At 53.7% G+C, this 27576-nt stretch overlaps 2 protein-coding genes across 2 annotated transcripts; one reads left to right on the top strand and one right to left on the bottom strand.

Moving 5' to 3' along the window:
- Positions 1-33: 33 nt before the first annotated feature.
- Positions 34-23373, top strand: LOC138121475 (tyrosine-protein phosphatase non-receptor type 11-like). Its single transcript, XM_069035030.1, has 16 exons — positions 34-108; positions 8325-8447; positions 13230-13424; positions 14819-15011; positions 15091-15210; positions 15452-15565; positions 16176-16272; positions 17234-17313; positions 17799-17954; positions 18458-18589; positions 19417-19571; positions 20116-20183; positions 21004-21155; positions 21397-21497; positions 22008-22103; positions 22415-23373. The coding sequence occupies exons 1-15, from the start codon at positions 95-97 to the stop codon at positions 22090-22092; spliced, it is 1785 nt and encodes a 594-aa protein (XP_068891131.1). The 5' UTR covers positions 34-94; the 3' UTR covers positions 22093-22103; positions 22415-23373.
- Positions 23374-26061: 2688 nt separating this feature from the next.
- Positions 26062-27329, bottom strand: RNF223 (ring finger protein 223). The gene is made up of 2 exons (XM_069035124.1): positions 27278-27329; positions 26062-26966 (listed from the first exon to the last, which is right to left on the bottom strand). The coding sequence occupies exons 1-2, from the start codon at positions 27327-27329 to the stop codon at positions 26119-26121; spliced, it is 900 nt and encodes a 299-aa protein (XP_068891225.1). The 3' UTR covers positions 26062-26118.
- Between the last annotated feature and the right edge of the window lie 247 nt (positions 27330-27576).

Here is a 27576-nt window from a genome sequence, read left to right as displayed (position 1 = left end):
AGGGAGGGGTTTCCTCGCCGGGCCGGGCCCAGCGCCCGCCGGGCGCGGAGCGGGGCAGTCGCGGCGGGAGCGGCGCCGGGAGCGGGACCGAGCCATGACCTCCCGCAGGTGAGGAGCGAGCCCGCACCCAGCCGGACACTCCAGTCTATCCCATCCCATCCCATCCCATCCTATCCCATCCCATCCCATCCCATCCCATCCCATCCCATCCCATCCCATCCCATCCCAATTTATCCCGTCCCGACCCGCGGCGAGCGCGTCCCGCACCAGCGGCCCCCGGGCACCGCTGGCACCGGCTCGGAGCTGTCCCCGCTCCCCCGGCAGTTCCGCGGGGTTCCTGATATTCCCGGTATTCCCGGTGTACCCGTGTTACCCGTGTGCCGGTCGGTGCCCGGTGTTCCCGGTATTCCCGATGTTCCCGGTGTTCCCGTGTGTCGGTATCCCCGTGTTCCCGGTATTCCCGATGTTCCCGGTGTTCCCGGTGTTCCCGTGTGTCGGTATCCCCGTGTTCCCGGTATTCCCGATGTTCCCGGTGTTCCCGGTGTTCCCGTGTGTCGGTATCCCCGTGTTCCCGGTATTCCCGGTATTCCCGGTGTTCCCGTGTGTCGGTATCCCCGTGTTCCCGGTATTCCCGGTGTTCCCGGTGTTCCCGTGTGTCGGTATCCCCGTGTTCCCGGTATTCCCGGTATTCCCGGTGTTCCCGTGTGTCGGTATCCCCGTGTTCCCGGTATTCCCGGTGTTCCCGGTGTTCCCGTGTGTCGGTATCCCCGTGTTCCCGGTATCCCCATGTTCCCGGTGTTCCCGTGTGTCGGTATCCCCGTGTTCCCGGTATTCCCGGTGTTCCCGGTGTTCCCGTGTGTCGGTATCCCCGTGTTCCCGGTATCCCCATGTTCCCGGTGTTCCCGTGTGTCGGTATCCCCGTGTTCCCGGTATTCCCGGTGTTCCCGGTGTTCCCGTGTGTCGGTATCCCCGTGTTCCCGGTATCCCCATGTTCCCGGTGTTCCCGGTATTCCCGGTGTTCCCGGTGTCGCCGCTCGGGGCTCGGTGGCCGTGCTGAAGTCGCAGCCCCGGCGGTTTCTCCCCGGAGCACCCCAAAACCTCTGGAAGCTCCAAGCATCCCATCCCGCAGGCTCGGGATGCTGGAGCGGGGCCGCCAGAACGGCACCGAGCTCCCAAAATTCCTGGGAATCTCCTCGTGGGCCGCGAGCTGGGGGGAAAAGAGACTTTGGAGCATCTGTTCCTTCATTTCCTCGGTTGTGGCAGGAGCCGGGGGCACTTGGGATCATCATCCCTGCCCGCTTCTCCTTCCCGGCCGTGCTTTCCAAAGGGATGGATGGATGGATGGATGGATGGATGGATGGATGGATGGATGGATGGATGGATGGATGGATGGATGGATGGATGGATGGATGGATATCCAAGGAATGGGGTTTTCCTTCCGTGTTGCTGCATTCCAGGGGGGGTTTCCTCGAGCCGGGTTCGGGGCTTTTGGGGGATTCCTGGCTGTCCTTTCCCACCTCAGGATGACCTGGAAAGCCCTGGGGACGGAATTTGCCTTCCAGCTGTTTTTCGTGGGATGCTGGGGCTGGAATGTGACGCTGGGAGTGAAGGGACCGAATTTCCAGGTTTTTTGGGATAATGCCACCAGTGTTCCCATTTCTGTCACGGACTTCAGGGAATCCCAGGCTGGATTCGGGATTCTCCCAATCCTGGATTTGGGTTGGAAGGGTCCTTAAAGCCCATCCAGCTCCAACCCCAGCACATTCCCCTATCCCAGCCTGGCCTGGGACACTTCCAGGGATGGGGCAGCAACATTTTAGCTGGGTTTTTTTCCCGGTTTTCCCTCTGGGAAATCTCTTCCAGGGCCTTTGTGGCCCCATGAGCAAACCTGGTCCCTCTCCAGAGGGTCCTGGGAGTGGGAACCCGGAGCTGGGAGCTTTCCTGTCCCGGGTCACTGATTTATCCCTGGTTTATCCCTGGTTTATCCCTGATTTATCCCTGATCTTCCTGTGATTTATCCCTGATTTTCCTCTGATTTGTTCCCGATTTTCCCCTGATTTATTCCTGATTTTCCCCTGATTTATCCCTGATTTATCACTGATTTTCCCCTGATTTATCCCTGATTTTCCTCTGATTTATCCCTGATTTTCCTGATTTATACCTGATTTTCCCATGATTTATCCCTGGTTTTCCTCGGATTTCTCCCTGATTTTCCCCTGATTTCTTACTCTCCATCCCTGCCTCCACAGCATCCCTGATCCTCATTCCTTGGGCTTCCCAATCCCTAAAAACTTCATCTCCCAAACCCTGCCGTTTGTATTTCCACCCCAATCCCCATTCCCAGCCGCACACTCCGGGATATTTGATGGGAAGAAACATTCCCAAGTTCTTTAAGGATGAATGAACCCTTTCCCTGCAGTAAAAAAATGTTTCATTTCGGGGCTTTGGAGCAAAAGCAGCGCCCTGGGGAGGGATGGAAAATGGAAAATGGTTCCTTCAGTGCCATTCCCAGCTCCAGGAAATGTGTGGGATCACATCCCAGAGCTGCTTCCTGCACGGATCCAAGGGAAGCAGGAAATTCTTGGCATGAGCCAGGGCTGGAAATTAGGAACTGGGACTTCCTGGATGTGGATTTTTCTCCTGTGGCTGCAGTTTGATCCCAAATCTTCTTTGCCACGGGCAGGGATGGACCTGGAATCCTGGAATTCCCTCCTGGGCTGTTGGAATTCCCGTGGCTGTCACGGTGTCCCGGGCAGGTGGGAAGGATCCAGCTGCAGGAAAAGGATCTCTCCGGGGTTTTTTGGGGATTGGGACTGGGAGTGGCAGGATTTGGGGGGGCTCAGAGGAGTAGGGGGCTGTTCCTTGTAGGAAAATTCATGGAATCGTGGAATGGTCTGGGATGGAAGGGATTTAAACTCATCCAGGGACACCTTGACTATCCCAGGGTGCTCCAAGTCCCATCCAGGGGCACTTCCAGGGATGGAATATTTTGGAGGGGGATATTTTGTGGATGGGATATTCTGGGATGTTCCGTGTGTGGGATGTTTTGTCGATGGGATGTTCCGTGTGTGGGATATTCCAGGATATTCCATGTGTGGGATATTCCGTGGGTGAGATATTCCATGTACGGGATTGTGTGGGATATTCCGTGTCTGGGATATTCCGGGACATTCCATGTGTGGGATATTCCACTCCTGGGATATTCTGTGTGTGGGATATTTTGTTAATGGGATATTTTATGGGATATTTTGTCGATGGGATGTTCCGTGTGAGGGATATTCCAGGATATTCCGTGCGTGGAATATTCCATGGATGAGATGTTCTGTGTGTGGGATTGTGTGGGATATTCCGTGTGTGGGATATTTTGTTGATGGGATGTTCCGTGTGAGGGATATTCCAGGATATTCCATGCGTGGAATATTCCGTGGATGAGATATTCCATGTGTTCTGTGTCTGGGATATTCCATGTGTGGGGTATTTTGTTGATGGGCTATTTTATGGGATATTTTGTTGATGGGATATTTTATGGGATATTTTGTTGATGGGATGTTCCATGAGGGGGGGATATTCCATGTGGGGAGGATCCCACCAGATCCTTGTTGTGGCTGCTGCCTCTCCCCCTCTTCCCAAGGGAATTGGGATTGTGGATTTGGGATTTGCTGTGCTGGGAGGAAACCCCCGGCAGCAGGGAAAGGCACATCCCAAAGGAAGGGGATTTGAAGGTGTTTTAAACATTAAGGACTCCAGGCAGAGAAACAGAAGGAAAACCCAAGTGAGCAGCAGCAACATCCCCTGGAGATGTTCCCTCTGGGATAATCAATCATGGAATCACCCCCAGGACAGGAATTGGGAACCTCCTCCAGCTCCAAACACCTCAAAAATTGGGATCATTGAGATTCTTTACCCCTTGGGATGTGTCCTTTGGCCACGGGGGATTTCCAGAGGGTGGGAAGGTGACAAAGATTTGATTCCCAAGCAGCAAAAAATTCCTGGAGCAGCATCCCTGCATCGGATCTGATTTGTTCTGGGAGGTGTTTATTTATTTGTTTGCTGCTCCTGCTTCCTCCCACCCTCCCAAAATATTCCCAGCAGCCTCTGGAATCCCTGATTAAATTCTAATTATAAATTCTAATTATAACCACGGAATTTCGCCCCCCCCCCCCCTTCTCCAGTTTTTCCTGCTGCAGCCAGGTTCAAAAATAGCCCTGGCCACCCTTCAAAGGGGATGGGAATTTTTCTCCGGGATTTTTGTCCCGTATTTTTGGTCCTGTCACCCTGCCCAGGGCCGGAATAACGCTCCCGGTTTTTAATTAGCTCCTCGGGGTTATATAATCCCGGGATTTGAGGATTCCTGGGGCACAGAGGGGTCACAGGGCAGGGATGACCCTGCAGGAATGTCCCGGCCTCCCTCTGGCACCGGTGCCAAGTGGGATGAGCTGGGATGCTCCAGCCTCGTTCCCTCAGCCAGGGATTTCATTAATTAATCAATTAATGAATGAATGAATTGGGATTTGAGGAGGAACCTGCTCACAGCCTGGTGGCTGCTCAAAGCCCCTCTGGGATTTTCCTGTCCTTGGCATCATCCTAAAAATAGGGTTTGTGTGGTTTTCATATGGGTTTTTTTTTAATCATGATTTTTTATTATTGTTTTAATAAGAAGAGTAGGCACGGGCAGGATTAGGCAGGAGGGAGATGCTGGATCAGTAGGGTTGGGATGATCCCAAATTTCCTGGGACTGGCCGAGCCACGAGAGGGGCTGGGTTTGGAAGTTTGGGGTTGTCCTCGGTCACTTTTGGCTTCTTGCAGGGCTGGGGACACGGGTTCTGCCTGTGCCCCCCCCTCAAATCCCTGTGTGTCCCCCCAAAACCCCTGTGTCCCCAAAAAATCCCTGTGTCCCCCTCCAAAATCCCTGTGTCCCCCCAAAACCCCAGTGTCCCTAAAATCCCTGTGTCCCCCCAAAATCCCTGTGTCCCCCTCCAAAATCCCTGTGTCCCACTCCAAAATCCCTGTGTCCCCAAAATCCCTCTATCCCCCCCCCAAATCCTCCCAGAGCAGAGGGAAGGGCTGGATCCCCGCTCAGGGGAGCAAAGGGAGGGCCCTGCAAACCGAAACTAAAACCCCAAAAAGCCACCAGGGAAGCCGGGATGTTTTAGGAAAGCCCCGGAGGATTGGGGCACAGCGGGATCAGCACATCCCAGCTCAGCTCTTCCTTGGTTTTCAGCGTTTCAGCTCTGGAATGACACGAGAGAGGATTTTATTCCCGGCATTGTTTCCTCTTTGGAAAAGCTGGATAATCTCAGGAGAAATCCACGTCCCCCTCGTGTTCCAGGGATGAGAAGTGCTGGTTGCAGGAGTGGTTTTTAGGTTCTTTCTCCTTTTCCCCCCAGCCCCGGCAGCTGCTGTCACCTCCTGTCCCCTCCTCAGCGCTCAGCTCACAGCTCCGAGACCGAGATAAGAGACCCAGAGCTTCCTTTTCTTGTCCCCACCCCTGTCCCTGCCACCACGAGCTGCTTTTTTGGGGCAACAACTCGCTGCCACCTCGCTTGAAAACTTTGCTGCCACCGTACCCGAAAAAAAAAAAAAAAGCCCAACCAAAAAAAAAAAACCCCAAAACACCAAGGAAACCCAGGGAATCCCAAGGAGAATCCCAAGGAAACTCGCTCCTGGGGGATGCTGGAGGCTGCGATGTCCGCAGGAAGCAGCAAATTTCCTCCTGCATCCTAAAGCAGCTCTGCCCCCCCCCTCCAGATTTTTGGGGTTCTCCCGTGGTTTTCCGTGGATTTAGGAGCCCCTGAGGCGTGCCCGGGGATGGTGAGGTAGGAGCTGCTCTCTCTGTGTGTTTCTGAATTGCGTTTTTCGTTCATTTGATTGCTCTGAGAAGGGGGAAAAACCGAGGGGACCGAGTGGGGAGGCTGTGGGGTGGCACAGGGAGGTGACACTTGCGGCAGAACGGGAGCACATCAGGGAGGGCTGGGAGTTTTAGGGGTGGAAATTGGGGTTTACTGAGCTCCTCAGCATCACCGCTGAATTCCCTGCATGGTTCTCCAGTTACAAAATTCCCTCTGGGTGCTGCTTGTGCTGGGAAAGGGGGTGCTGGGATTAAGGAATGAATTCCTGGGGGTTTCGGTGCTGCTGCAGCCCGGCAGAGGCGATCCCTGCCCCGGCACGATGTTACTCGACTTTTATCTCTGCCCCACCTGAGCGTCCTTTTTATGTGCTGAGAAATCCCTCGTGGGGTTCCACATCCTGATTTTGGGGGTGCTGAGGCACCTCCGGGTGGGATTTGTAGCGAAAAAGTGGAAGAAATGACCATATTGGATCAGCGGGGAGGTGTGGGAGGTGCTGAGGGCTCTGTGGGGCCTGAACTTGCAGGGCAGCGAGGTTTTGTGGGGTGAGAGCTGGGAAAGGCTCTGCTGGAGCAGGGAATGGGGTGGGGAACCATCCCTTGGCCAGGCTGGGAGGGATGAGGGGTGAGGAAAAGTGGGAAAACCGGGAATGGAGCCGGGGCAAGGTTTAGGCTGTGGCTGAGGCCTCGTTTGAGGCCTCGGGGCTCTGAGTGGAAAGCGGAGTTTTCCTTGAGAATTTGTTCCCTCATTCCCTCCTTCCCTGCAGCACTCCCAGGGATTCAGAGGATGGAAATATTGGTGTTTTACGTTCCCTTTCACCTCCAGAGCATCCCAAATTTCTGTACCACCCTCATTCCTCTCGCTGCATCTCAACAGCTCCTCCAGTTCTGCTCTCTCTGGGGTTGTTCTGCTCCACTGGACCAGAGCAAAGCAGCTAAAAAAGCTCAAAAACCCCTTTTTTTTTTGCCCCAGGAGGAAGCCTGGCACTCACACAACACCTGGGCTGCTTTTGGGGTGGTGATTTAATGCTCCAGCTGGGCCTGCAATTGAATTTTAAATTGTTTGATGAGAATAAAAACATCTGTAATGCACAGGCTGGTAATTGCATTGATTAGAGGGAGTTTTAAAGGATTTTTTCCCCTACTTTTAGGGCTTTGGAGAGCAGTGGGAAAGGCTGAGGTTAAAGTGGAGCACAGTGAGTAGAAAAGAGGGATTTCAACAGTTGGATTGAGGGAATTAAATCAGAACATTTGAAAAACGAAGGCAAAAAATTGCCAATCTCCCACTCCTTCGGGGCTGAGGCATCCAAACCACCACGAGGGCCTGGGCTGCACCTTTTTAACGGGGAGAACGTGGAAAGAAATCCTCTGGGAGAGCCCCACTGGGAATTTCCTGCTGCAGGTGCCACCTCTGAGCCCCTGTGGGACACCCCGGTCACACCCTCACGCTCTGGGGCCTCTGTGCTCTGGTTCTATGTGGCCTTCCTGTCTGCACAGGGGATTTTTGGGTCATGGTGATGGTTTTGTGTGTCCTGATGATGGTTTTTTGTGCCCTGGTGATGATTTTTGTGTGTTCCCGTGAGGTATTTTTGTGTCCTGGTGATGGTTTTTTGTGCACCCTGGTGAGGTATTTTCATGTCCTGATGATGCTTTTTGTGCCCTAGTGATGTTTTTTTGTCTCCTGATGAGGGTTTTTTTGTGTCCTGGTGGTGCTTTTTGTGCCCTGCTGATGATTCCACCCCTTCCCTGGCTGCTGTTCCTGACAGGAATTTCTCGTGCCACTCGCCCCTGCAGCGATTCCTGGCTGTTCCGTTGTCACCCCCATTGAACAAACTTGAATTTCCTGGGCAAAATCTTTGCTTTGGACACCTGAACCACCTTTTTCTGTGCCAGATCCTGAATGTGCTGCTGCTTTTCCAGGAGGGGAATGAATGGGAAGAGGGATTTGTGCCAGGGGGCAAGCGTGGACTGGAATAATTGAGATAAAAGGGGCTGAATCACCGGGAGTGGCTGAGTGCAGACTCCTGCTTGTGAATTTATATTAATTAACAATTAATGCCAGCTGAGGCTCCAGAGCCTGGAAATGGAAGTGGCTGCTCCAGGTCCCTGCCAGGAGGGTGGTGCCTGCTTCTGGAAGGAAAAAGCTCCTGGAGTGCTTTTCCTACTCTCCCTGGGGTTTGGATGTGCACTCTACTCTTCCTGAGGCTCTGGCCAGCACCTCCCTCCTGTCTCCAGGGATGGGATTGAAGCTGGAATTCGATGACAGGGTCATAAAACTGATCTTAGCAACGTCGTTTAGTTAATCCCTACCTAAACCCAGCTTTTGGGTGGAAACCACCCTGTCCAGCCTCCATTTCTGCATTTCCCTCTCCACTTCCCTTTTCCCCACATCCTGCTCCCTGGCAGGGGCTGAGGAGCCGGGCAGGGCTCCGTGCCTGCAGGAATCCCTCATTTCCCGTGTCCCTTTTGCATTTTCCAGGTGGTTCCACCCCAACATCAGCGGGATTGAGGCCGAGAAGCTCCTCCTGACCAGGGGTGTCCATGGCAGCTTCCTGGCCCGGCCCAGCAAGAGCAACCCCGGGGATTTCACCCTCTCTGTCAGGTGAGGAGGAGCTGGATGGAGCTTTCCAGGTATTCCCTGGAATAAAAGGATCACTGTAGGATCTCCCCAGAAGCCCCACAGATCTCCCAGCTTGGATTGTCCATCCCCGTGCTCCTGGCAGTGATTCCACGCTGATGCCAGAGCAGGGAAGAGCAGCGGCCCCGTGATTTTCTGCTCGGTGCCAGCAGGGATGAATCCCCTCCCTGAAATTCCAAAGGGCCTAAACGTGGCTGCTTTGGGGTTTGTTTGCTGTGTCCGTGAGGGATCCCAGGGAGGGGAGGAGGAGCTGGATCACCTTTCACTCCTTTCACTTTTCTGTTATTTTTTTACCCCTTTTCTGTTATTTTTTTACCCCTTTTTCTGTTATTTCTTTCCCTCTTTCTGCTATTATTTTTCCCCCTTCCTGTGATTATTTTTCACCCTTTTTCTGTTATTTTTTTTACCCTTTTTCTGTTATTATTTCCCCCCTTTTTATCATTATTCCCCCCCCCTTTTTATCATTATTCCCCCCCCCTTTTTATCATTATTTCCCCCCCCTTTTTATCATTATTTCCCCCCTTTTTATCATTATTTCCCCCCCTTTTTTATTATTATTTTCCCCCATTTCTGTTATTTCTTTCCCCATTTCTGCTCTCTCTGGGGCAAAAAGAAGAGAGGAATGAAAGGAGGGAGAATCACATTTCCAGAAGGAGGTTGGAGCACTTCCTCCTCCTTCAACATTTTATGTTTAATAACATTTTGATTACAAATGGAGCCAATTAATGCCCTTAATTAACGATGAGATGCAAGTTAAGAGCAGAGCAGCATCAGCAGTGGAAAATCTGACCCAGTTCTGAGACATAAAAGTGTCCCCAGAGCGGTGACACCTTCCAGGAAAGGACATTTCACATGGCCCACGTGCTGTGTCGAGCTTTTGGTTACAAAAAAGGTCATTTTTTTTACCCCTCTCTGTTATTATTTTAAAAAATTTTACCTCCCAAATCCCTGCTTGAGGGTTGCTCTGTAGTTTTGGGCCTGGAAAATTTCCTTGCCAGGTGCTCACTGCTTATCTGGCTGAAGCTGCACCAGTTTTGCTTCTATTTCATTCATTTCCCCCACTGATTATGGCCCCAAAAAAGGGCATAAATTCTGGAAAATTGAATAAAAACTGAGAGCTGAGAGCCTGGGCAGCCACCTTCCCCCCGGCCCTGTTGCACACATGAACAATGTGTCATTATTCCCTCTGGAATTGTATCCTGACAGGGCTCTTCCAGGGGTTTTTATCTCTGACCTGGCCAGCTCTCCCTCTCTCCATTTCCTCCTTTCTGAGAAATCAAAGCCTTTCAGAGGAAACAATTCGGATATCTCGGAGAAAGTCCCGAAAATAGAGGTGGCAGGAGGAGAAAGTCCCTTCAAGCAAACAATAAATCCTCTTCCTGCTCCTTTGAAACCCCCCTTAGGCTGCTCCAAGGCCTTGGGAAAGGCAGGGAAAGGGAAATGCAGGAAAGGATGGAATTTGGGCTGCCCAAATTCCATCCCACGTCCTGCTGCATGTCCAGAGGAAACAGCAGTGCAGGAATCAGGAAAAGCTTTGCCCTGAGCCTTGGGGGCTCCTTTGTCTTTCCCTTTTTTCCCCTCCCTCCTCCTTTTTTTCCTCCCCTCTCCTCCTCTTCCCTCAGCTCTGATCCCACACTGCTGGCAGGTGCTCAAACCATGGGCCCAAATTGGGGTTTTTTGGGCTCATTTTAATTTTTGGGGCATTTCTTTGGAGGGAGGGAAGGGGTCTGGCAGCTTCAGTGCAGAGTAGGGGTGGAGCAAGCGCTGTGAGTAAAGCTGTAGTAACCTCAGCTGAGTCTACAGGTGACCTGTGTGCTTTCCCTGCAGGTGTTTCAGTGTTTATTTACCCGAAATAAATATTTAGGAGCCCTTCTGGGTGCTGGGAGCAGAATTTTTGGGAGGATCTGAGGAATATTTCTGTGCCCATTGCGAGCAGAAACATCCTCACCTGTCTTTTCTGCTAGGTCACATCTCTTTACCTCCAGGGACCTGGTTGTGAGTTGGCTTTTCCAGGGAATATCCCAAAATTTAAGAGTGATTTGTATCCCAAATCCATTTAAAGTGAGGGCTGCAGGGGCAGGAATGTGGGAGCCCACTCAGGGAATGCCCCATTTCTCCAGCTGTCCCGATTTTCCTCACCTGGATCTGCCAGAGCTCCTTTGCAGAGCCCAAATATTGAGAATGATTCCTGAAAAAAAACCAGGAGCAGCTTCTCCCAGAGCCAGGGAAAAGCTGGAACGAAGGAAAAGGCAACGCTGGGAGTTGGCCTGAGCGGGGCTTGGCCTGTGGCCACCACAAATGCCAGGAGCTGAGAGCCACCCCTCAGAGCTGCTATTAATTTGATAATTGGGATGTGTTTTATGGGAACAGATCCTCTCCTGGCTCCTGGATGTGCACAGAGAGCTGCTGGGAAGAGAATTCCCTGTGGAGCTCAGCCCTGGGAGTGATTTCCCCATTAACACGGAGCATTCCTGGAGCTGCCAGCTGCTTTTATTTCGTTTCTTTTCCCAAAAGTCCTGTGCAAACCCACTCTGGATGCAGGTTAGGAATGCAATGAGGGCGATTTTGTAGGATCTGGGAATGGTTTGGGGTTGGAAGGGATTTCAAGCCCATCCTGTTCCACCCAAGGGATGCTTCCCACTGTCCCAGGGTGCTCTGGGACACTTGCCAGGGATGCCACAGCTTCTCTCTGGAAATTCCATCCCAGCAGCTCCCAGGGAGGAATTTCATCCCAATATCCCATCTCACCCTACTCTCGTTCAGTTTGGGATCAGATTGTGCTGATGGGCTCTCTCACAGAGCCCCAAACTCTCATTTAACCAAACATTCAGTGACATTTCCAAACCCTGAGGGAGAATTTTCTGCTTTTGAGGTGTTTTCAGCTGCTTTTTGCAGCTTCTCAGAGCCCTCAGCTCGGCCTGGACAGAAAAAATCCTTCTGGGGCCACAGCAAACAAAGATATTTGGGATTTCTGAAGTGGTTCTTCTGCCTTTAGGAACAAAAAAGGGTCTGTTTGGGGGTGTTTTGTGAGTCCTGTTTTACTGCTTCTGCTCCAAACCAGGCAGGCACTGCAGCATGGGCTGCAATTCCCACATGGGAATATTTGATCCAGGAAAATTCTCCTGGATATCAGTGCTGATAGTGGGAAGGAGTTGAGCAGGGAATGGAGGCAACTCCTGAAAAAAATATGGGATTTGCTGTTCATGAGCTCTGATTTCTCCCAGCTCTGAAAGCAGCTCAGGGCTTTGGGCACCTCCTTTGTGCTTTATTCCCCCTGCCGGGGATTCCAGGCCTCATTCCCGGGATGTGCAGCCCAGCTTGGAAGAAAATGGGAAGGAAATGGGGATGCATCAATGTGCTCTGTGTTCAGGGTGACCTCCAGGGCTCTGGGATAAAGGATCTCGATTATTTCCCTGGTTTCCAGCCCTGGAGGGCTCCAAGGCCTCGGGGCCAGGGCTGTGAACGGAGCCTTTGTGGGCTGGGATGGGGCTGGGAAGGGAAGGGAGCATTGGAAACTCGGGGAAAAAACAGATTGTGCTTGGAATCCGTGAGTGGCAGCAGCTCTTGGAGTGCCAGTCCTCTGGGAGAACAGGAATTGCCACGGGACTGGGATGGGATGGGATGGGGATTTCACAGCCAGGTTTCATCCCCAGCCACGGAGTTCTGCTCCTGCAGGGAAATATTGGCAGATTTGGAGGTCCCTGCCTGTGGAAGAGCTGGATTTGGGGTGGGAGGCCAAGTGGGATGTGCCAGGAGGAGCTGTCCCTGTCTCCTTGAGCACCCAGAGGTGCCACCCCACGCTTTCCCCTATTGCAGGTGGCTGGGTTCAGTCTCCAAGGCCTTGTTCTCCAGGATCCAGCTGCAGCTTTTCCCATTTTTCTGTGTTTCCCTGTTCATCCCTGGATGCTGCCCCTGTCCGTGCTCAGCTGTCACTGAATTGTGACCAGCTGGAAATCTCCTCAGGGCCAGATAAAACATCCCAGAACAAACTGGGATTGCTGATCCTACACTGGCAAAATCCTCTGGAGCAACAGGGATGGAGGCAGTGGCTGTTCCTACTCTGAGTTAGATGGGAAAAATCCCTACAAGAAATTCCCCAAAAGGTCTAAACACCCAAAAAAAAAGCCTCTAGGAAACCTAGGAAATCAGAGGAACTTTGGCAAAAGGTTTAGGGCAGCATTAAATCCACATAAAACACTTCCCAAAGCTTTAATTTGGGAATTTCATGCAGCTTTGCAAAGTCGAATGATTCCCTGTTCCCTCCTGCTCAATTTTAAGTTACTCCAAAATTCCAAGAGGAGGGAATTAGAAGAAGAGAAAGACAGAAAAGGTATGGAAAAGCACACATGGAGCTACCAACTCCTGGAAATTAAAATTCCAAGAGGAGGGAGGATAAAATTCCAAGAGGAGGGAGGATAAAATTCCAAGAGGAGGGAAACCAAGATGTGATTGCTCTGTGTTAGGCCTTAAATCCCCCTGGGCCTTTCCCCCAGGTGGGAATTCCGGGAATTTGGCTACTTTGGGGCTGGATTCAGGTTCCAGGGCTGGGTGTGGTGGTGGAATCCCAGGGATGGGATAGAGGCTGTGGGGATGAGAGCTGTGGGGCAGGGCAAGGCAAGGCCCTTCCCACACACCCCCAAAATGTCTCCAGCCATCAATTTCCCCAGCCTCCTCCCCCAGGACTAGCTGCTTCTCCAGAAGGCCGGAATTGCTTTTCCCTGCTCCCTGACCTCTTCCCCTGCCCAGGAGGAACGAGGAGGTGACGCACATCAAGATCCAGAACACGGGGGATTACTACGACCTCTACGGGGGCGAGAAATTCGCCACCCTGGCCGAGCTGGTGCAGCACTACACCGAGCAGCAGGGCCTGCTCCGCGAGCGCAACAGCAACGTCATCGAGCTCAAGTACCCCCTCAACTGCCAGGACCCCACCTCCGAGAGGTAAATCCCTGCGTTCCCAGCTGGATCTGGGAAGGAGGTTGGAATCTGGTGAGGTTCGGGGTCTGTGACTCCCTCAGATGGTGTGGTGTGGCCACGCGTGGAGGTGGAGCTCGGTGGGTTTGGTGGTCTTGGAGGGCTTTTCCAGCCTCCAAGGAATTCAGGGATTGGGGGGGGTCAGGAGCTGGCAAGGCTCAGGAGCTGCTGCTTGCTCAGTGCTAGCACATAACAATGAGCTTTCTCCAGCTTTTAGGGAACAGGGAATCGTGGAATGGTTTGAAAGGGATTTTTGTGTGTTTAAGCCCAAGGATAATGCTGGAGAAGCCACAAGCAGGAATTCCCAGGTTATTGTGAGTTCAACCTCAAGGATGGAGCAGGAGAAGCCATCCCCAGGGAATTCCCAGGTTATTGTGAATTTAACCCCAAGGTTAGAGCTGGAAAACCCATGCCCAGGGAATTCCCAGGTTATTGTGAATTTAACCCCAAGAACAGAGCTGGAAAACCCATTCCCAGGGAATTCCTAGGTTATTGTGAATTTAACCCCAAGGATAGAGCTGGAAAAGCCATTCCCAGGAATTCCCAGGTTATTGTGAGTTCAACCTCAAGGATGGAGCAGGAGTAGCAACCCCCAGGGAATTCCCAGGTTATTGTGAATTTAACCCCAAGGTTAGAGCTGGAAAACCCATGCCCAGGGAATTCCCAGGTTATTGTGAATTTAACCCCAAGGATAGAGCTGGAAAAGCCATTCCCAGGAATTCCCAGGTTATTGTGAATTTAACCCCCAAGAACAGAGCTGGAAAAGCCATTCCCAGGAATTCCCAGGTTATTGTGAATTTAACCCCAAGGATAGAGCTGGAAAAGCCATTCCCAGGAATTCCCAGGTTATTGTGAATTTAACCCCAAGGATAGAGCTGGAAAAGCCATTCCCAGGAATTCCCAGGTTATTGTGAGTTCAACCTCAAGGATGGAGCAGGAGAAGCAACCCCCAGGGAATTCCCAGGTTATTGTGAATTTAACCCCAAGGATAGAGCTGGAAAAGCCATTCCCAGGAATTCCCAGGTTAATAACTCCAGTGGGGTTGGGAGTTGGCAATGGGTTTCCAACCCTGGCCTGGGGACATTCCCGAGGGGACCTTGGCTCCGAGGCTGCTCCCACAGGCACCTGGAAGTGTCCTGGTCAGGAAAATTCCTGGCTCCCCCTTCTCTGGATTCAGAGAACAATTTCCCAGTTTCCCAGGAAAGAACCAGGGGAAAAAGGAGATGGAGAACACCATGACTGGACCTCTCCACCCCTTCCTAAAATAACCCCAGTGGCTCTGGGAGTTGGGAATGATTTTCCAGCACAGCCCCAGTCTGGGGACATTCCTGAGGTGACCTTGGCTCCGTGGCTGCTCCCAGGTGGTACCACGGGCACCTGAGTGGGAAGGAGGCGGAGAAGCTGCTGACAGAGAAGGGAAAACCGGGAAGTTTCCTGGTCAGGGAGAGCCAGAGCAAACCTGGAGACTTCGTGCTGTCCGTGCTCACCAGCGAGGACAAGACGGAGAGCGGCGACCGAAAGCCACACGTGACCCACGTAATGATCCACTTCCAGGTGGGAATAGGGCTTGGGGGGATCCCACTGGGAGCTGGGAATCCCAAAATCACCCTGGATTTGGGGGTTTGTCCCCCAGCTGGACGGGAAGTACGACGTGGGCGGAGGAGAGAGGTTCGACACCCTCACGGACCTGGTGGAGCACTACAAGAAGAACCCCATGGTGGAGAAATCGGGAGCTGTGGTTCACCTGAAGCAGGTAACTCCTGCTCCTGTGGGAATTCTGCCTCCTTCTGGGCTCACCCAAACTCCCAGGAGAGGGCATGGATAGCTGGGTTTGGGAACTGCCAGCAAATCCTCATCCTGCTGCTCCCTGCTCCTGCAGCTGCAGGAATGACCCCAGCTCCTGCAAACACCCCCAGGGATTTGGGAACAGCTTTTTCCAAGGGAAAAACTCCCTGGTTTTCTGTTGCTGGCAGTGATTTGTGTCCATTTTCCAGCCCTTCAACGCCACCCGCATCAACGCCGCCAACATCGAGCACAGGGTGAGGGAGCTCAATAAAATGGCAGATCCCAGTGAGAAGGCCAAGCAGGGATTCTGGGAAGAGTTTGAGGTATGGGATGCTCCCATATCCTTCCCCAGTTATCCCTGTGGGTGAGGAACATCCTGGTTGGGTGGGAATGTTGTGGTTTTCCAGCTCTCTGCTCAGCACTGCTTCTCCTTTTCCCTGATTTCTGTGTTAATTCCTGCTCCTTTTCCCTGTTTTCTGTGTTCATTCCTGCTTCTTTTCCCTGTTTTCTGTGTTAATTCCTGCTCTTTTGCCTGTTAACTGATTTAATTCCTGCTCCTTTTCCCTGTTTTCTGTGTTCATTCCTTCTCCTTTTCCTTGTTTTATGTGTTAATTCCTGCTCCTTTTCCTTGTTTTATGTGTTAATTCCTGCTCCTTTTTCCTGTTTTCTGATTTAATTCCTGCTCCTTTTCCCTGTTTTCTGTGTTAATTCCTGCTCTTTTCCCTGTTTTCCATGCTCCTTTCAGAACTCCTTTCCCAGGCAGTTCCTCCCGTTATTCCCTGCAGGAATTTGTCTTTACTCCCTCCATGAACTCTCTCCTCAAGCTGCTTCTCGGCTCCCTGTCCCTTCCTGCCAGCTCTTCCCAGGACTGGCAATTCCAAGGAGATTTTCCTTTGCCTCAGGCACAGCTTTTCCCCTCTGCTGTCCCCCCAGATGCTGCAGCAGCAGGAATGCAAGCTCCTGTATCCCAGGAAAGAGGGACAGCGGCCGGAGAACAAGGCCAAGAACCGCTACAAGAACATCCTGCCCTGTAAGGAGCCACCAGAAACTGCTTTGGGGTTTAGATCCCAATTCCTGCAGCTTTTTATGGGGTGGGAGGAGGTGGAATGGTCCAGTCATGGTGTTCTCCATCCCCTTTTTATCCTGGGAACTGGGAAATTGTTCCCTGAATCCAAAAACGCTTCAGAGCTCAAGTGGAGCTGAGCCAGGGCGGGTTTAGGGTGGAATGGGCACGGCCCCAAGGCTGCCAGAGCTCCTGGAGTGTCTGGACAACACTCCCAGGGATGCACAGGGTGAGAATTTGGGGTGGCTGTGCAGGGATAAAGGCTGGAATCAATAATCAGGCGCAGGGTGGGATTCTGGGTTTAGGGTTAGGGTCACCCCAGCCCCCCTTTGTGTCACCCCAGCCCCCTCTGTGTGCCCCTCTGTGTGCCCCCAGTGTGACCCCAGCCCCCTGTGTGACCCCAGCCCCCTGTGTGACCCCAGTGTCACTCCTGTCCCCCAGTGTCACCCCTGATCCCTCTGTGTGACCCCAGCCCCCCCCTGTGTGACCCCAGTGTCACCCCAGCCCCCTCTGTGTCACCCCAGCCCCCAGTGTCACCCCAGTGTTACTCCTGTCCCCAGTGTGATCCCAGTGTGACCCCAGATCCCCCTGTGTGACCCCAGTGTCACTCCTGTCCCCCAGTGTGACCCCGGTGTCACTCCTGTCCCCCAGTGTGACCCCAGCCCCCAGTGTGACCCCAGTGTCACTCCTGTCCCCCAGTGTGACCCCAGCCCCAGTGTGACCCCAGTGTCACTCCTGTCCCCCAGTGTGACCCCGGTGTCACTCCTGTCCCCCAGTGTGACCCCAGATCCCCCAGTGTGACCCCGCTGTCACTCCTGTCCCACAGTGTGACCCCAGTGTGACCCCAGATCCCCCAGTGTGACCCCAGTGTCACTCCTATCCCCAAGTGTGACCCCAGTGTGACCCCGCTGTCACTCCTGTCCCACAGTTGACACCACACGGGTGACGCTCCGGGACGTGGACGGGGCCGTGCCCGGCTCCGATTACATCAACGCCAACTACATCAAGGTATTTGGGGAAGGGAATCCCCCAGGTGGGAAATCTGAGGGAATAAACTCTCAGGATCAGCTGGATCCAGCCCAAATCTGGGGTTTTTTGGGGATCCCAAAGGATCTCAGTTTATCTCCATCCCCTCCTTTCCTGACCCATTCCCAGAGCCTTTCTGTGATGGAAAATTATCAAAAATGGGATTAAATTAGCATTGGGATTCAATCTGTCAGCCAAGAGCTGCCTGAAGCTGCGTTTCCAGCAAGGCAGCTCTGGAATTTACACCCCATCCTTTGGGAAGCCATGAAGGCAGCTTCATTCCAGCCCCCTCCACCTTTTGGGAAGGCTCTGTGGCACAGGGACGTTGTCCAGCAGCACAAATGTCCCTGGAGAGGCTGGCAGAGCATTTGCTGACAGCTCTGGTGAGGCTGGTGCTGAGACTGGAGGAGGATTGAGGGAATCAGGAAGTTTGGGAATGCTGAAGGTGGGTTTTTCCCATCTCTCAGAGCATCCCCGAGGACGGGAAGAGCTCGGAGCACTGCAAGGTCTACATCGCCACCCAGGGCTGCCTGCAGGGCACCGTCAACGACTTCTGGGCCATGGTGCACCAGGAGAACTCCCACGTCATCGTCATGACCACCAGGGAGGTGGAGAGGGGCCGGGTGAGCTGCAGGGAATCATGGAATGCTTTGGGCTGGAAGGGATTTAAACCCCATCCCACCCCATCCCACCCCATCCCACTCCCACCATGGGCACAGGCACCTTCCACAATCCCAGGCTGCTCCAAGCCCCGCCCTGGACACTCGCAGGGATGGGATATCCATGGAATAACCTCTTCACCCTCAGAGCCAAGAATTTCTTCCCAATATCCAACCTAAACCTGCTCCTTGTCAGCGTGAGCCCATTCCCCCTTGTCCTGTCACTCCATCCCTTGTGAAAAGTCCCTCTCGAGCTTTGGGAGCCCCCGTTACACACCAGAGGCTCTCCCCAGAAGATTCCCACAGGGATACATCCCATAGGAACGGCCTTTCCCAGTTCATCCCAGTTCACAGGATGTGAACTGGGATCCTCCCTGCTGGAGCTGCCCCCTCCAGATCCCAGGGGCTCGGATCCCCCTCCAGCTCCCCAATTTCAGCTGAGGATCCCCTCCCTGGTGTCCCTGCAGAACAAATGCTTCCGGTACTGGCCGGACAAGGGCTGCTCCAAGGAATTCGGGGCCATCCGAGTGCACCACGTGAGCGAGCGCGAGGCCCAGGGCTACCTCCTGCGGGAGCTGGAGATCCTGCGGCCAGACAGGGTGAGTCCGGCCAGGAACGGGCTGGCATCCACAGGGAGGGGGCTCTGGAGCTTCCCCCTGCTGGGTTTGCCCACTGAAAAGTCACCCTGGTGGAGTTTTGGGGCACTGGGAATGAGCTGGAGGAGAATGAAGGAAGGGGAAGCATCCCAGGAGATCCCCGAGTAGGGAAGGGGAAGCCCCTGGAAGGAGATCCCTGAGCAGGGAAAGTGAAGCATCCCAGGAGGAAATCCCTGAGCAGGGAACATGGAGATTCCTGAATAGGGAAGGTGAAACCTCCCAGAAAAAGATCCCTGAGCAGGGAAAGTGGAGACCCTTGAGCAGGGAAAATGAAATCCCCCAGGAGGAGGTCCCTGAGGAGGGAAGGAGAAGATCCCTGAGCGGGGAACGTGAATTCCCCCTGGAAGGAAATCCCTGAGGGAAGGAGGAGGTCCCTGAGGAGGGAAGGTGAATCCCCTCTGGAAGGAGGTCCCTGAGGAGGGAAGGAGGAGATCTCTGAGGAGGGAAAGTGAATCCTCCCTGGAAGGAGGTCCCTGAGGAGGGAAAGTAAATCCCCCCTGGAAGGAGGTCCCTGAGGAGGGAAGGAGAAGATCCCTGAGGAGGAAAGGTGAATCCCCCCTGGAAGGAGATCCCTGAGGAGGGAAGGAGGAGATCCCTGAGGAGGGAAAGTGAATCCCCCCTGGAAGGAGATCCCTGAGGAGGGAAAGTGAATCCCCCCTGGAAGGAGGTCCCCAAGGAGCGAAGGAGGAAGTCCCTGAGCGGGGAAGGTGAATCCCCTCTGGAAGCAGATCCCTGAGGATGATTTCCATGGGATTGGCTCCCCCCTGCAGGACGAGCTCCCACGGCTGGTGAGGCACTACCAGTACTTCAGCTGGCCCGACCACGGCGTTCCCAACGAGCCCGGGGGGGTCCTGAGCTTCCTGGAGCAGGTGAACCGGGCCCAGCGCAGCATTCCGGGCTCGGGGCCCATCGTCGTGCACTGCAGGTAGGGAGCAGTGGGACACCCATGGAATTCTCCCTCTTTTTCTGTGTTCCACCCAAATTTGGGGGATAAAAACACACCTGGGAAATCCCAGCCCTTCTGCAGAGCCTCCCTGGAGCCCAGGGAAGAGCTGGGCCGGGTGAACCGGGCCCAGCGCAGCATTCCGGGCTCGGGGCCTACGGTTGTGCACGGCAGGTAGGGAGCAGTGGGATGCCCATGGAATTAGCCCATGGAATTATCCCTCTTTTTCTGTGTTCCACCCAAATCTGGGGGATAAAAACACACCTGGGAAATCCCAGCCCTTCTCCAGGGAAAAGCAGCCCTGGTTTGGAGTCAGTAATTCTCCTGCAGCCTCACAAATTCTGAGGATTTTCCTTGGAAAGGAGAGGAGGAAATGGATCCTGACTCTTCGGGAATAATACCCTGGGTCCTTGGCTCTGGATCTCCCACCATCCATGCCAAATCCAGGCACCTGGAGGAGTTTGGGAGCTGAACTAAATCTGGGAATGTTTCTTCCCACAGTGATTTTTCCCTTTTCTCTTCCCAGTGCTGGCATAGGACGCACAGGCACCATCATAGTGATCGATATCCTGGTGGATATAATCCACAGGCAAGGTGTGTATCCCTATCCCTGGCCCTCTGGAAAGGGAGGTGCTTCCAGCAGCTCCAGGGAGTCTCCTGGTGGCATCAGCAGGGCCAGGATTTCAAAAGGAATCCCCCAAATTCTTCTCTGTGGAAGGGTTTTGTCACCCTTTCCTGGAAGTTGTAGAAATCTCTGTGGAATCCTGGGGTCTGCTCCAGGAGTCCTGAGGCAGCAGGGGTTGTGCCTATTCCAGGAACTTCCCAAGGGTGGGAACTCTGGATTTGGAGGAAGTTGCTGCAGGACAGACCCAATTCCCTTATCCTCCTCCTGCTCCAAGCAATCCTACCTCAGCCATTCCCATTTTTATCCTCTGGCAGGGATCAAAAAATTCTCTTGGACACAGAGATTCCCCAAATCCTTCCACAATATTCCCAGATAGGGATAAAAAAATCCTCTCATGGACACAGAGATTCCCCAAATCCTTCCACAATATTCCCAGATAGGGATAAAAAAATCCTCTCATGGACACAGAGATTCCCCAAATCCTTCCACAATATTCCCAGTATCCCAGGGCTTCACAGCAGCCAGATCCTGAGAGCTCCCAGATCTGCCTTAGGCAAACAACTTTCCAGGTGAATTCCCACTCCATGACCATTCCCAGGCCATTTTTATCCTCTGGCAGGGCTAAAAAAAATCCTCTTGGACCCCGAGATTCCACAATATTCCCAATATCCCAGTGCTGCACCATCACTGTGTGCACCCACATCCTGAGAGCTCCCAGAGCTGCCACGGGAAAACACTTTCCCAGGTGAATTCCCATTCCAAAACCGTGATCCCGTGGGATTTGGGCAGGTCTGGACTGCGACATCGACATTCCCAAGACGATCCAGATGGTCCGGAGGCAGCGCTCGGGCATGGTGCAGACGGAGGCTCAGTACAAGTTCGTTTACATGGCAGTGCAGCAGTTCATCGAGGCTGAGCAGAAAAGGCTGGAAGAGGAGCAGGTGAGCCCTGGATTCCTTGGAAAAAGCCACTCCCACCTTCTCCCTGGAATTCATTCCAGGATCGTTAAAATCGGCAAAGTCCAAGCTGGGATCGATCCCCGCCACGTCCTTGAGCACCTCCTGAACACACAAAAATCATCCCCCTCTGGCATTTGGGATCTTGGGAAGCTTTTGGGATCTCGGGAAGTTTGGTTTGGACCTGCTTCCAGTGGGATTTGTTTGGCTTTGCTTTCTCTTCCAGAGGAATAAAAGGAAAGAACGGGATTACCTGAACATTGGATACTCTGCTGTGGAAAAGGGCAGAGCCAAAGGGCAGCCCCCAGCCCCACGGAGCCAGCCTGGGTAAGCTCAGGGTTTTCCCAGGATTTTTCCCTTTTCCAGCCCTGAATCCCACCCTGAGCAGTTGCTGGATGTGGTGTGGGAAAGGAGGGGAGGAAATGGATCCTGACTTCTAGGGAATAACGCCCTTCCCTCTGGAGAGGGAAACTCCGTCACTTTTCCAGCAAAATCCGAAGGAAGATGAGACAAGGGTGGGGAGAGGTGGATTTGCATCCATGTGGAAGGGGAACGTGGGCTGAGGAATGTGAATTCCTACCATGAGCAGGGATAAATGATCCCAAATGGTGTTTTTTTCCCTCTTTCCCTAAGGAATGGGATATCTGAGAGGGGGATGGAGTGGGAGGAAGTGTCATTTACAGGCTCCACTCCCAAGGAGGGAGGGGAAACAGGGAATGGGAGCAGTGGGAGCTGCTGTTGCCTCATCCACGAGGTCGGGGCCATTCCCACTTCATCCCTCTGGGAAAAGCTCTGGAGTGGGGAGGCTGGGAATGCCAGGGCTTTGCTCCTGGACAGGCTGGAGGAGGATTCTGCTTCCATCTACGAGAACCTCAACATCCAGAGCCCAAAGGTTCCGGGAACGAGCAGCTCCGGGCGGTAGCGGAGCTTCAGGTGAGCTGGGCAGGGATATCCAGGTGGGAATGTGGGAATGTGGATGGATTCGGGTGGCACCACCCTGCTGGCACCACCTGGGCACATCCCAGAGTGGGATGGAACTTCAAAATGTGGGAGAAAGGGAATGGGATCTCCACAGGGAGGGGGGAATTCTGCTTTCTGAGGGATTCTGGGAATGAGGCTTTGCTGGGAGTGCAAAAAAGCGGGGACAATTCCCTCCCTGGGAATATCAGCTCTGGAACCCCATCCCTGCACTTCCCTCCCATTCCTAACCCTTCCCTCTTCCTCCTCCTCCCTCTGGAATGCAGGAATTCCAGTGTTTACATCCACCCTTCCCAAGTTCTGCAGCCGAGGACGATTTCTTTGCCTGCCTCGCCTTCCCCAACCCCTTGGATCTGGCCAGGAGGGAAGAATCCACCTGGGAATCTGCCTTATCCTAATTTATTCCTGAGAAGGATCTTCTCCCAAAGGATCTGCAGGTCGATATTTATATGGAAGTGCCTCTGGACATGGATTGGAGCCTCCAAGCTCAGCTTCAGGGTTGTTTTGTTGTTGATGTTTTTTTTTTTTAATTATTATTAATTATTATTTTAATTTAAATCCGTATTTTTTACACTCAAGCTGTTGAAAGGAACAGGAACAGCTTTTTGCTTCCGAGCTTTCCCAGGGTTTTCCACTCAGGGATTTAGTAAAACGTTGGGAAACTCCATGTGCTCCTCAGGTCCAGCATTTCAGAGCTCCAAGTGGGATTTAAGCCCAAATCCTGGAGCAGTTTTGGGGCTGAAATCCAATCCTGAGCCCCCAGAGCAGTTTCGGGGTCAGAAATCCAGAGCTGGAACCCCCAGAGCAGTTTTGGAGTCAGAAATCCAGAGCTGGAACCCCCAGAGCAGTTTTGGGGTCCCAGAGCTGGTCCTGAACCCCCAGAGCAGTTTTAGGGTTTGAAATTCAGTGCCTGAACCCCCAGAGCAGTTTTGGGGTCTGAGGGCCAATCCTAAACCCCCAGAGCAATTTTGGGGTCTGAAGTTCAGCCTGAAGCCCCAGAGCAGCCCCAGGGCTGGTGCTGAATTCCTCCTGCTTCCCTGGAATGGGATGGAGCCCGCATTTGTGGGATGGAGCCTGCATTTGTGGGATGTCAGTGCCAAACCCAAGGGCTGGACATCCCCCACATCCCTGGGCTGGAATTCCTGGCTGATTTTCCCTCTCCCTGCTCCCAGGGTCAGAACTGTTTGTTTTTATTGCACTTTTAATAAATGTTGGATATTCCCAAGGGTTTTTTTTCCCGTTTCTTTGAAGTAGTTTGGGGTTTGGGATGGGTTTTTTCCCCATGCCATATCCTGGATGTCCCCATGGCCGAATTCTGCTGTCCAGGGATTTGTTTTCCCTCCTTTTCCCCCTTCCCTGGACTCTCCAGGAGTGGGAAGTTGAGCTGAACCTCCAGCCTTTATTTCCAAGGACGTGGAAAGCTGGGAATGTGCAGAGACACAACATCCCTGAGGATGCTGTGATGGAAAACTGGGAAAATTGTTGGAATTGTGAGAACACCACGGCCCCTTTTCCATGGGAAAAATGGATTTGGTGAGGCTGGGATTGTTCCTTCCCTCTCCCCTGGTCTCCTCAGAGGGAGGTGCTGATGAAGATGGAATGATAAATCCCTCCCAGGGATTTGGGCTGATCCCAAATTACTGAGGAAAAATGGAAGTGCCTTCTCCAGCTGAAGCCTCGGTGAGTTCCTTTTCCCACTGAATTTGGTGCTGGGAATGTTTCCTTTCCTTGGGAAGCACAGGGAATGGGTGGGATGATACCCCTCAGGATTCCTGGCAAGCCCAGGGATTTTGGCAGGAGATTTTCCAGTGCCTGGAGCCGTTTCTGTGGCCGACACCTGCCCAGTTTTCCACAAAAAATCCACACAGCACCAACTCGAGCTACTCCTGCCATTCCTTCAGCCCTTTTTTATCCCAAATTAGATTTTTTTTTTTTTTTTTTTGCTGGAAAAGGAGACTGGAAGCATCAATCAGCTGGGAAAGGTGAAGAGGTCTTGCAGCTTCTCATTTTCCAGGTTAAATTAGGGAAGCACAGAGGGAATTCTCAGTTGGGACAACGGGAGAAAGTGTGAATTTTCAGGATAAAGCTGCAGGCTCACAGTGACCTGGGAATGCAGCTGGAATTGCAAGGGAAAAGGGATAACAGGGAGTCATTCCACACAGGGACACCTTGAATTGTAGAAAACATAATTTAATCCATCCCAGTGTGGTCCTTGCACACAATACTGCATAAAAACATGGAATTGGGAGCCAGCATTGCCAGGAATTCTCTGGGAATCCCTGGCACATCCCTGGTTCAATAAAAAGGAATGTCAGCCACTGGCCTGGTCCCAGTACTGACACTTTGGAAGATGAGGAAGGAAAAGCTGTCCAAAAAAAAAAAAAAAGGAATTTTTTTGGCAGCAGCGAGAGGTTTGGGGGAGGTTTGGTGATGTGGTGACTCCAGGCTCTGCTGGGTTTGTGCCTCTCAGAGCTCAGCCCTGGGTATAAAATCACCTTCCAGCTGGGAATGAGGGATTTTTAAGCATCTTCTTGGGAAAAATGAGTGGAATGGGTGCTGGGTTCTGTGGGAATGCTCGTGGGGATGGATCCGGGGTTGTCAGCAGGAGGCAGCAGCTCCACCTTCAGCACCACGGGAACCTTCCCAGCCCGTGGAATGCGGGTGTTTCCCCTCTGTTTATCCAGCTCGGACGTGTCCTCGCCCTCCCTATCCCAGCTCCTCACGGGAATAATCATGGAGCTGCTCCAGTTGGCAGAAAATATTCCTTTATTCCCTCGGGAGCTCGAGGAATGGTGCTTCCCCCTGCCACGGGGGATCCAGCCCTGTGCCACTCCTGGAAAAAACCTCTCCGTGCATTTCCCAGCCCCGGTTTCCATGGAGAGGTGGCAGCGGGATGCGGAGGGAACCTTCCAGAGGCCCAGGAGTGTGGGGAGAGCGGGATGTGGGGTCTGCCAGCAATCCAAGGAATGCAGCAGCTCCTGTTCGTCATCCCCGTGGAGGGGATGGAGCCGGGCAGATCCAGGAGCTCCTGGTGCTGCTGGAAAGGGATTCTGTCACAGGTCCTGTCAGGGCAGCAGGTCCTGTTCCTCATCCTGGAGCAGATCCAGAGGCTCCTGGCCCTACTGGAAGGGGGGTTGTGTGACAGAAGCTGTCAGAGCAGCAGGTTCTGTTCCTGTTCCTCATCCCTGAGCAGATCCAGGGGCTCCTGGTGCTACTGGAAGAGGGTTGTATCCCAGATCCTTTCAGGAGAGCAGGTCCTGTCCCTATTCCTCATCCCTGAGCAGATCCAGGGGCTCTGGCACTACTGGAAAAGGGTTTTGTCCCAGAAGCTGTCCAGAGCAGCAGGTCCTGTCCTGTGTCCCCACTGAGCTGAGCAGATCCAGGGGTTCTGGCACTACTGGAAGGCGATTTTGTCACAGGTCCTGTCCCTGTTCCTCACCCCTGAGCACATCCAGGGGCTCTGGCACTACTGGAAGGGGATTTTGTCACAGTTCCTGTCCCAGAAGCAGGTCCTGTCCCTGTTCCTCACCCCTGAGCACATCCAGGGGCTCTGGCACTACTGGAAGGGGATTTTGTCACAGTTCCTGTCCCAGAAGCAGGTCCTGTCCCTGTTCCTTGCCCCTGAGCAGATCATGGGGCTCTGGCACTATTGGAAGGCGATTTTGTCACAGGTCCTGTCCCTGTTCCTCGCCCCTGAGCAGGTCCAGGGGTTCTGGCACTACTGGAAGGGGATTTTGTCACAGTTCCTGTCCCAGAAGCAGGTCCTGTCCCTGTTCCTCACCCCTGAGCAGATCCAGGGGCTCTGGCACTACTGGAAGGGGATTTTGTCACAGTTCCTGTCCCAGAAGCAGGTCCTGTCCCTGTTCCTCACCCCTGAGCAGATCCAGGGGCTCTGGCATTACTGGAAGGCGATTTTGTCACAGTTCCTGTCCCTGTTCCTCACCCCTGAGCACATCCAGGGGCTCTGGCACTACTGGAAGGGCGGCTGCGTGACCGAAGCCGCCGCCGTGGTGGCTTTGGGGGGCAGGTACTCGGGCCTGCTCATGGCCACAGTCCTGGTGAAGCAGCGCAGGTTGCCCGTCTTGAGCGCGCACTGCACGGGCCACAGGATGATGCAGAAGAGGATGATGATGAGGGCCGAGAGCAGCACGATGCGCTTCCAGTCGTCGCACAGGTCGCAGCGGGACAGCCTCCCCGCCAGCCCCGTGGGAGGAGCCTCCGTGCTCTCGGGTTTGCTCATGGCCACGTCGATGGAGATGCACGACTCGGGGTTCTCGGGGTCGTCGGAGGCGCGCCGGCAGCACAGCTTGGTGCCCTCCATCCACAGCACCTTCTCCTGCTGCAGCTCCGGGGGCAGCGTGGCCAGCAGCTCCTTGCTGGTCTCCAGGGCTGGAGCTCCTTCCTGGGGGATGTTGGTGAGCTGCCTGCAGAAGGGGCAGGGCAGCAGGTCCTCGGGCTGGTTGGGCGGCAGCCCCGTGCTCAGGCGGGCCACGCATTCCAGGCAGAACACGTGGGAGCACTGCAGCAGTTTGGGGGTCTTGAAGGTGTTGTCGTAGGTGTTGAAGCAGATGGAGCATTCCACGGGCGAGGTTGGCTTGGGAGAGGTGGGATTTGGAGAGCTGGGAGAGCCCGTGGGGGATCTGCCCTTCCTTTTGCCATCTGTGGGGGAGGTGACGACGATGGGGCTGATGGGGATGGGGATTTCTCCTGGAGACGCCGGCACGGGGCTGGTGGGAGACTCCGGAGTGCTGGAGTGCCACAGCTGGGAGAAGCAGGACATGATGGAGCCCCCGGAGAGGAACAGAGCCCTGGGAGACTCTGGAAGAGAAGGAGAACACGGGATTTCTTTTAAACCAGGTGGAAACACGAGCTCTGGGCTCAACCCCTTAAAGGAACAAAGAGCACTCTGTGACTTCCACTGCATCCTGAGCCTGGAGCAGAGCTGGGAAGGTCACAGGGAACCTCTGGGAAGCTTGGAAGGTGAAGTCAAACCTGCAGAGAGCCAAGGAACCCGCAGAGATCCCCCACCAAGCCCTTCCCACCAGACCACCGCTGGAATGGCAGAGATGGGAGCGACATTCCCACCACATTCCTCCCTCTGGGGCAGAAAAAACACAAGGTGGACCTACCCCGGGTGGTGCTCCCCGGCACCTGAGCAGGGAGGAGAGCAGAAGATTCCATGAGGGAATCTTTAAGTCTGGGAGACCCTCAGGGATTATGGAGCATGAGGCAGGCCTAAGAGACAGATAACACCGTTCAGTGGGGAGATAACGGGGGGAAAGGCTCTTTGGGGGAGCTTTGTGCCGTGATCCCGGCTCCTGGGAGCTGCCCAGGGCCATCCAAGGATGCTGGAATCCCGGGAGAAGCCCAGGAGAGGGGGAAACACCGTTTTTGCCTGCCAAAGTTGTGGAATCCTCAGCCTGAAGCT

This window comes from Aphelocoma coerulescens, chromosome 21, assembly GCF_041296385.1.
Source record: "Aphelocoma coerulescens isolate FSJ_1873_10779 chromosome 21, UR_Acoe_1.0, whole genome shotgun sequence".
Taxonomy (NCBI): Eukaryota; Metazoa; Chordata; class Aves; order Passeriformes; family Corvidae; genus Aphelocoma; species Aphelocoma coerulescens.
The sequence above is the reverse complement of the archived record's forward strand: the minus strand, read 5'-3'. Positions and strand labels throughout refer to the sequence as shown.

What these genes read in the sequence shown, in the direction of transcription:
- LOC138121475 (XM_069035030.1), top strand. An exon ending in AGATCCTGCGGCCAGACAGG is followed by an intron (nt 18,590 to 19,416) that starts GTGAGTCCGGCC and finishes TCCCCCCTGCAG; the next exon opens with GACGAGCTCCCACGGCTGGT. An exon ending in GGATATAATCCACAGGCAAG is followed by an intron (nt 20,184 to 21,003) that starts GTGTGTATCCCT and finishes GGATTTGGGCAG; the next exon opens with GTCTGGACTGCGACATCGAC.
- RNF223 (XM_069035124.1), bottom strand. Translation starts at nt 27,329, where the DNA reads ATGGAATCTTCTGCTCTCCTCCCTGCTCAGGTGCCGGGGAGCACCACC. An exon ending in GCCGGGGAGCACCACCCGGG is followed by an intron (nt 26,967 to 27,277) that starts GTAGGTCCACCT and finishes CTTCTCTTCCAG; the next exon opens with AGTCTCCCAGGGCTCTGTTC.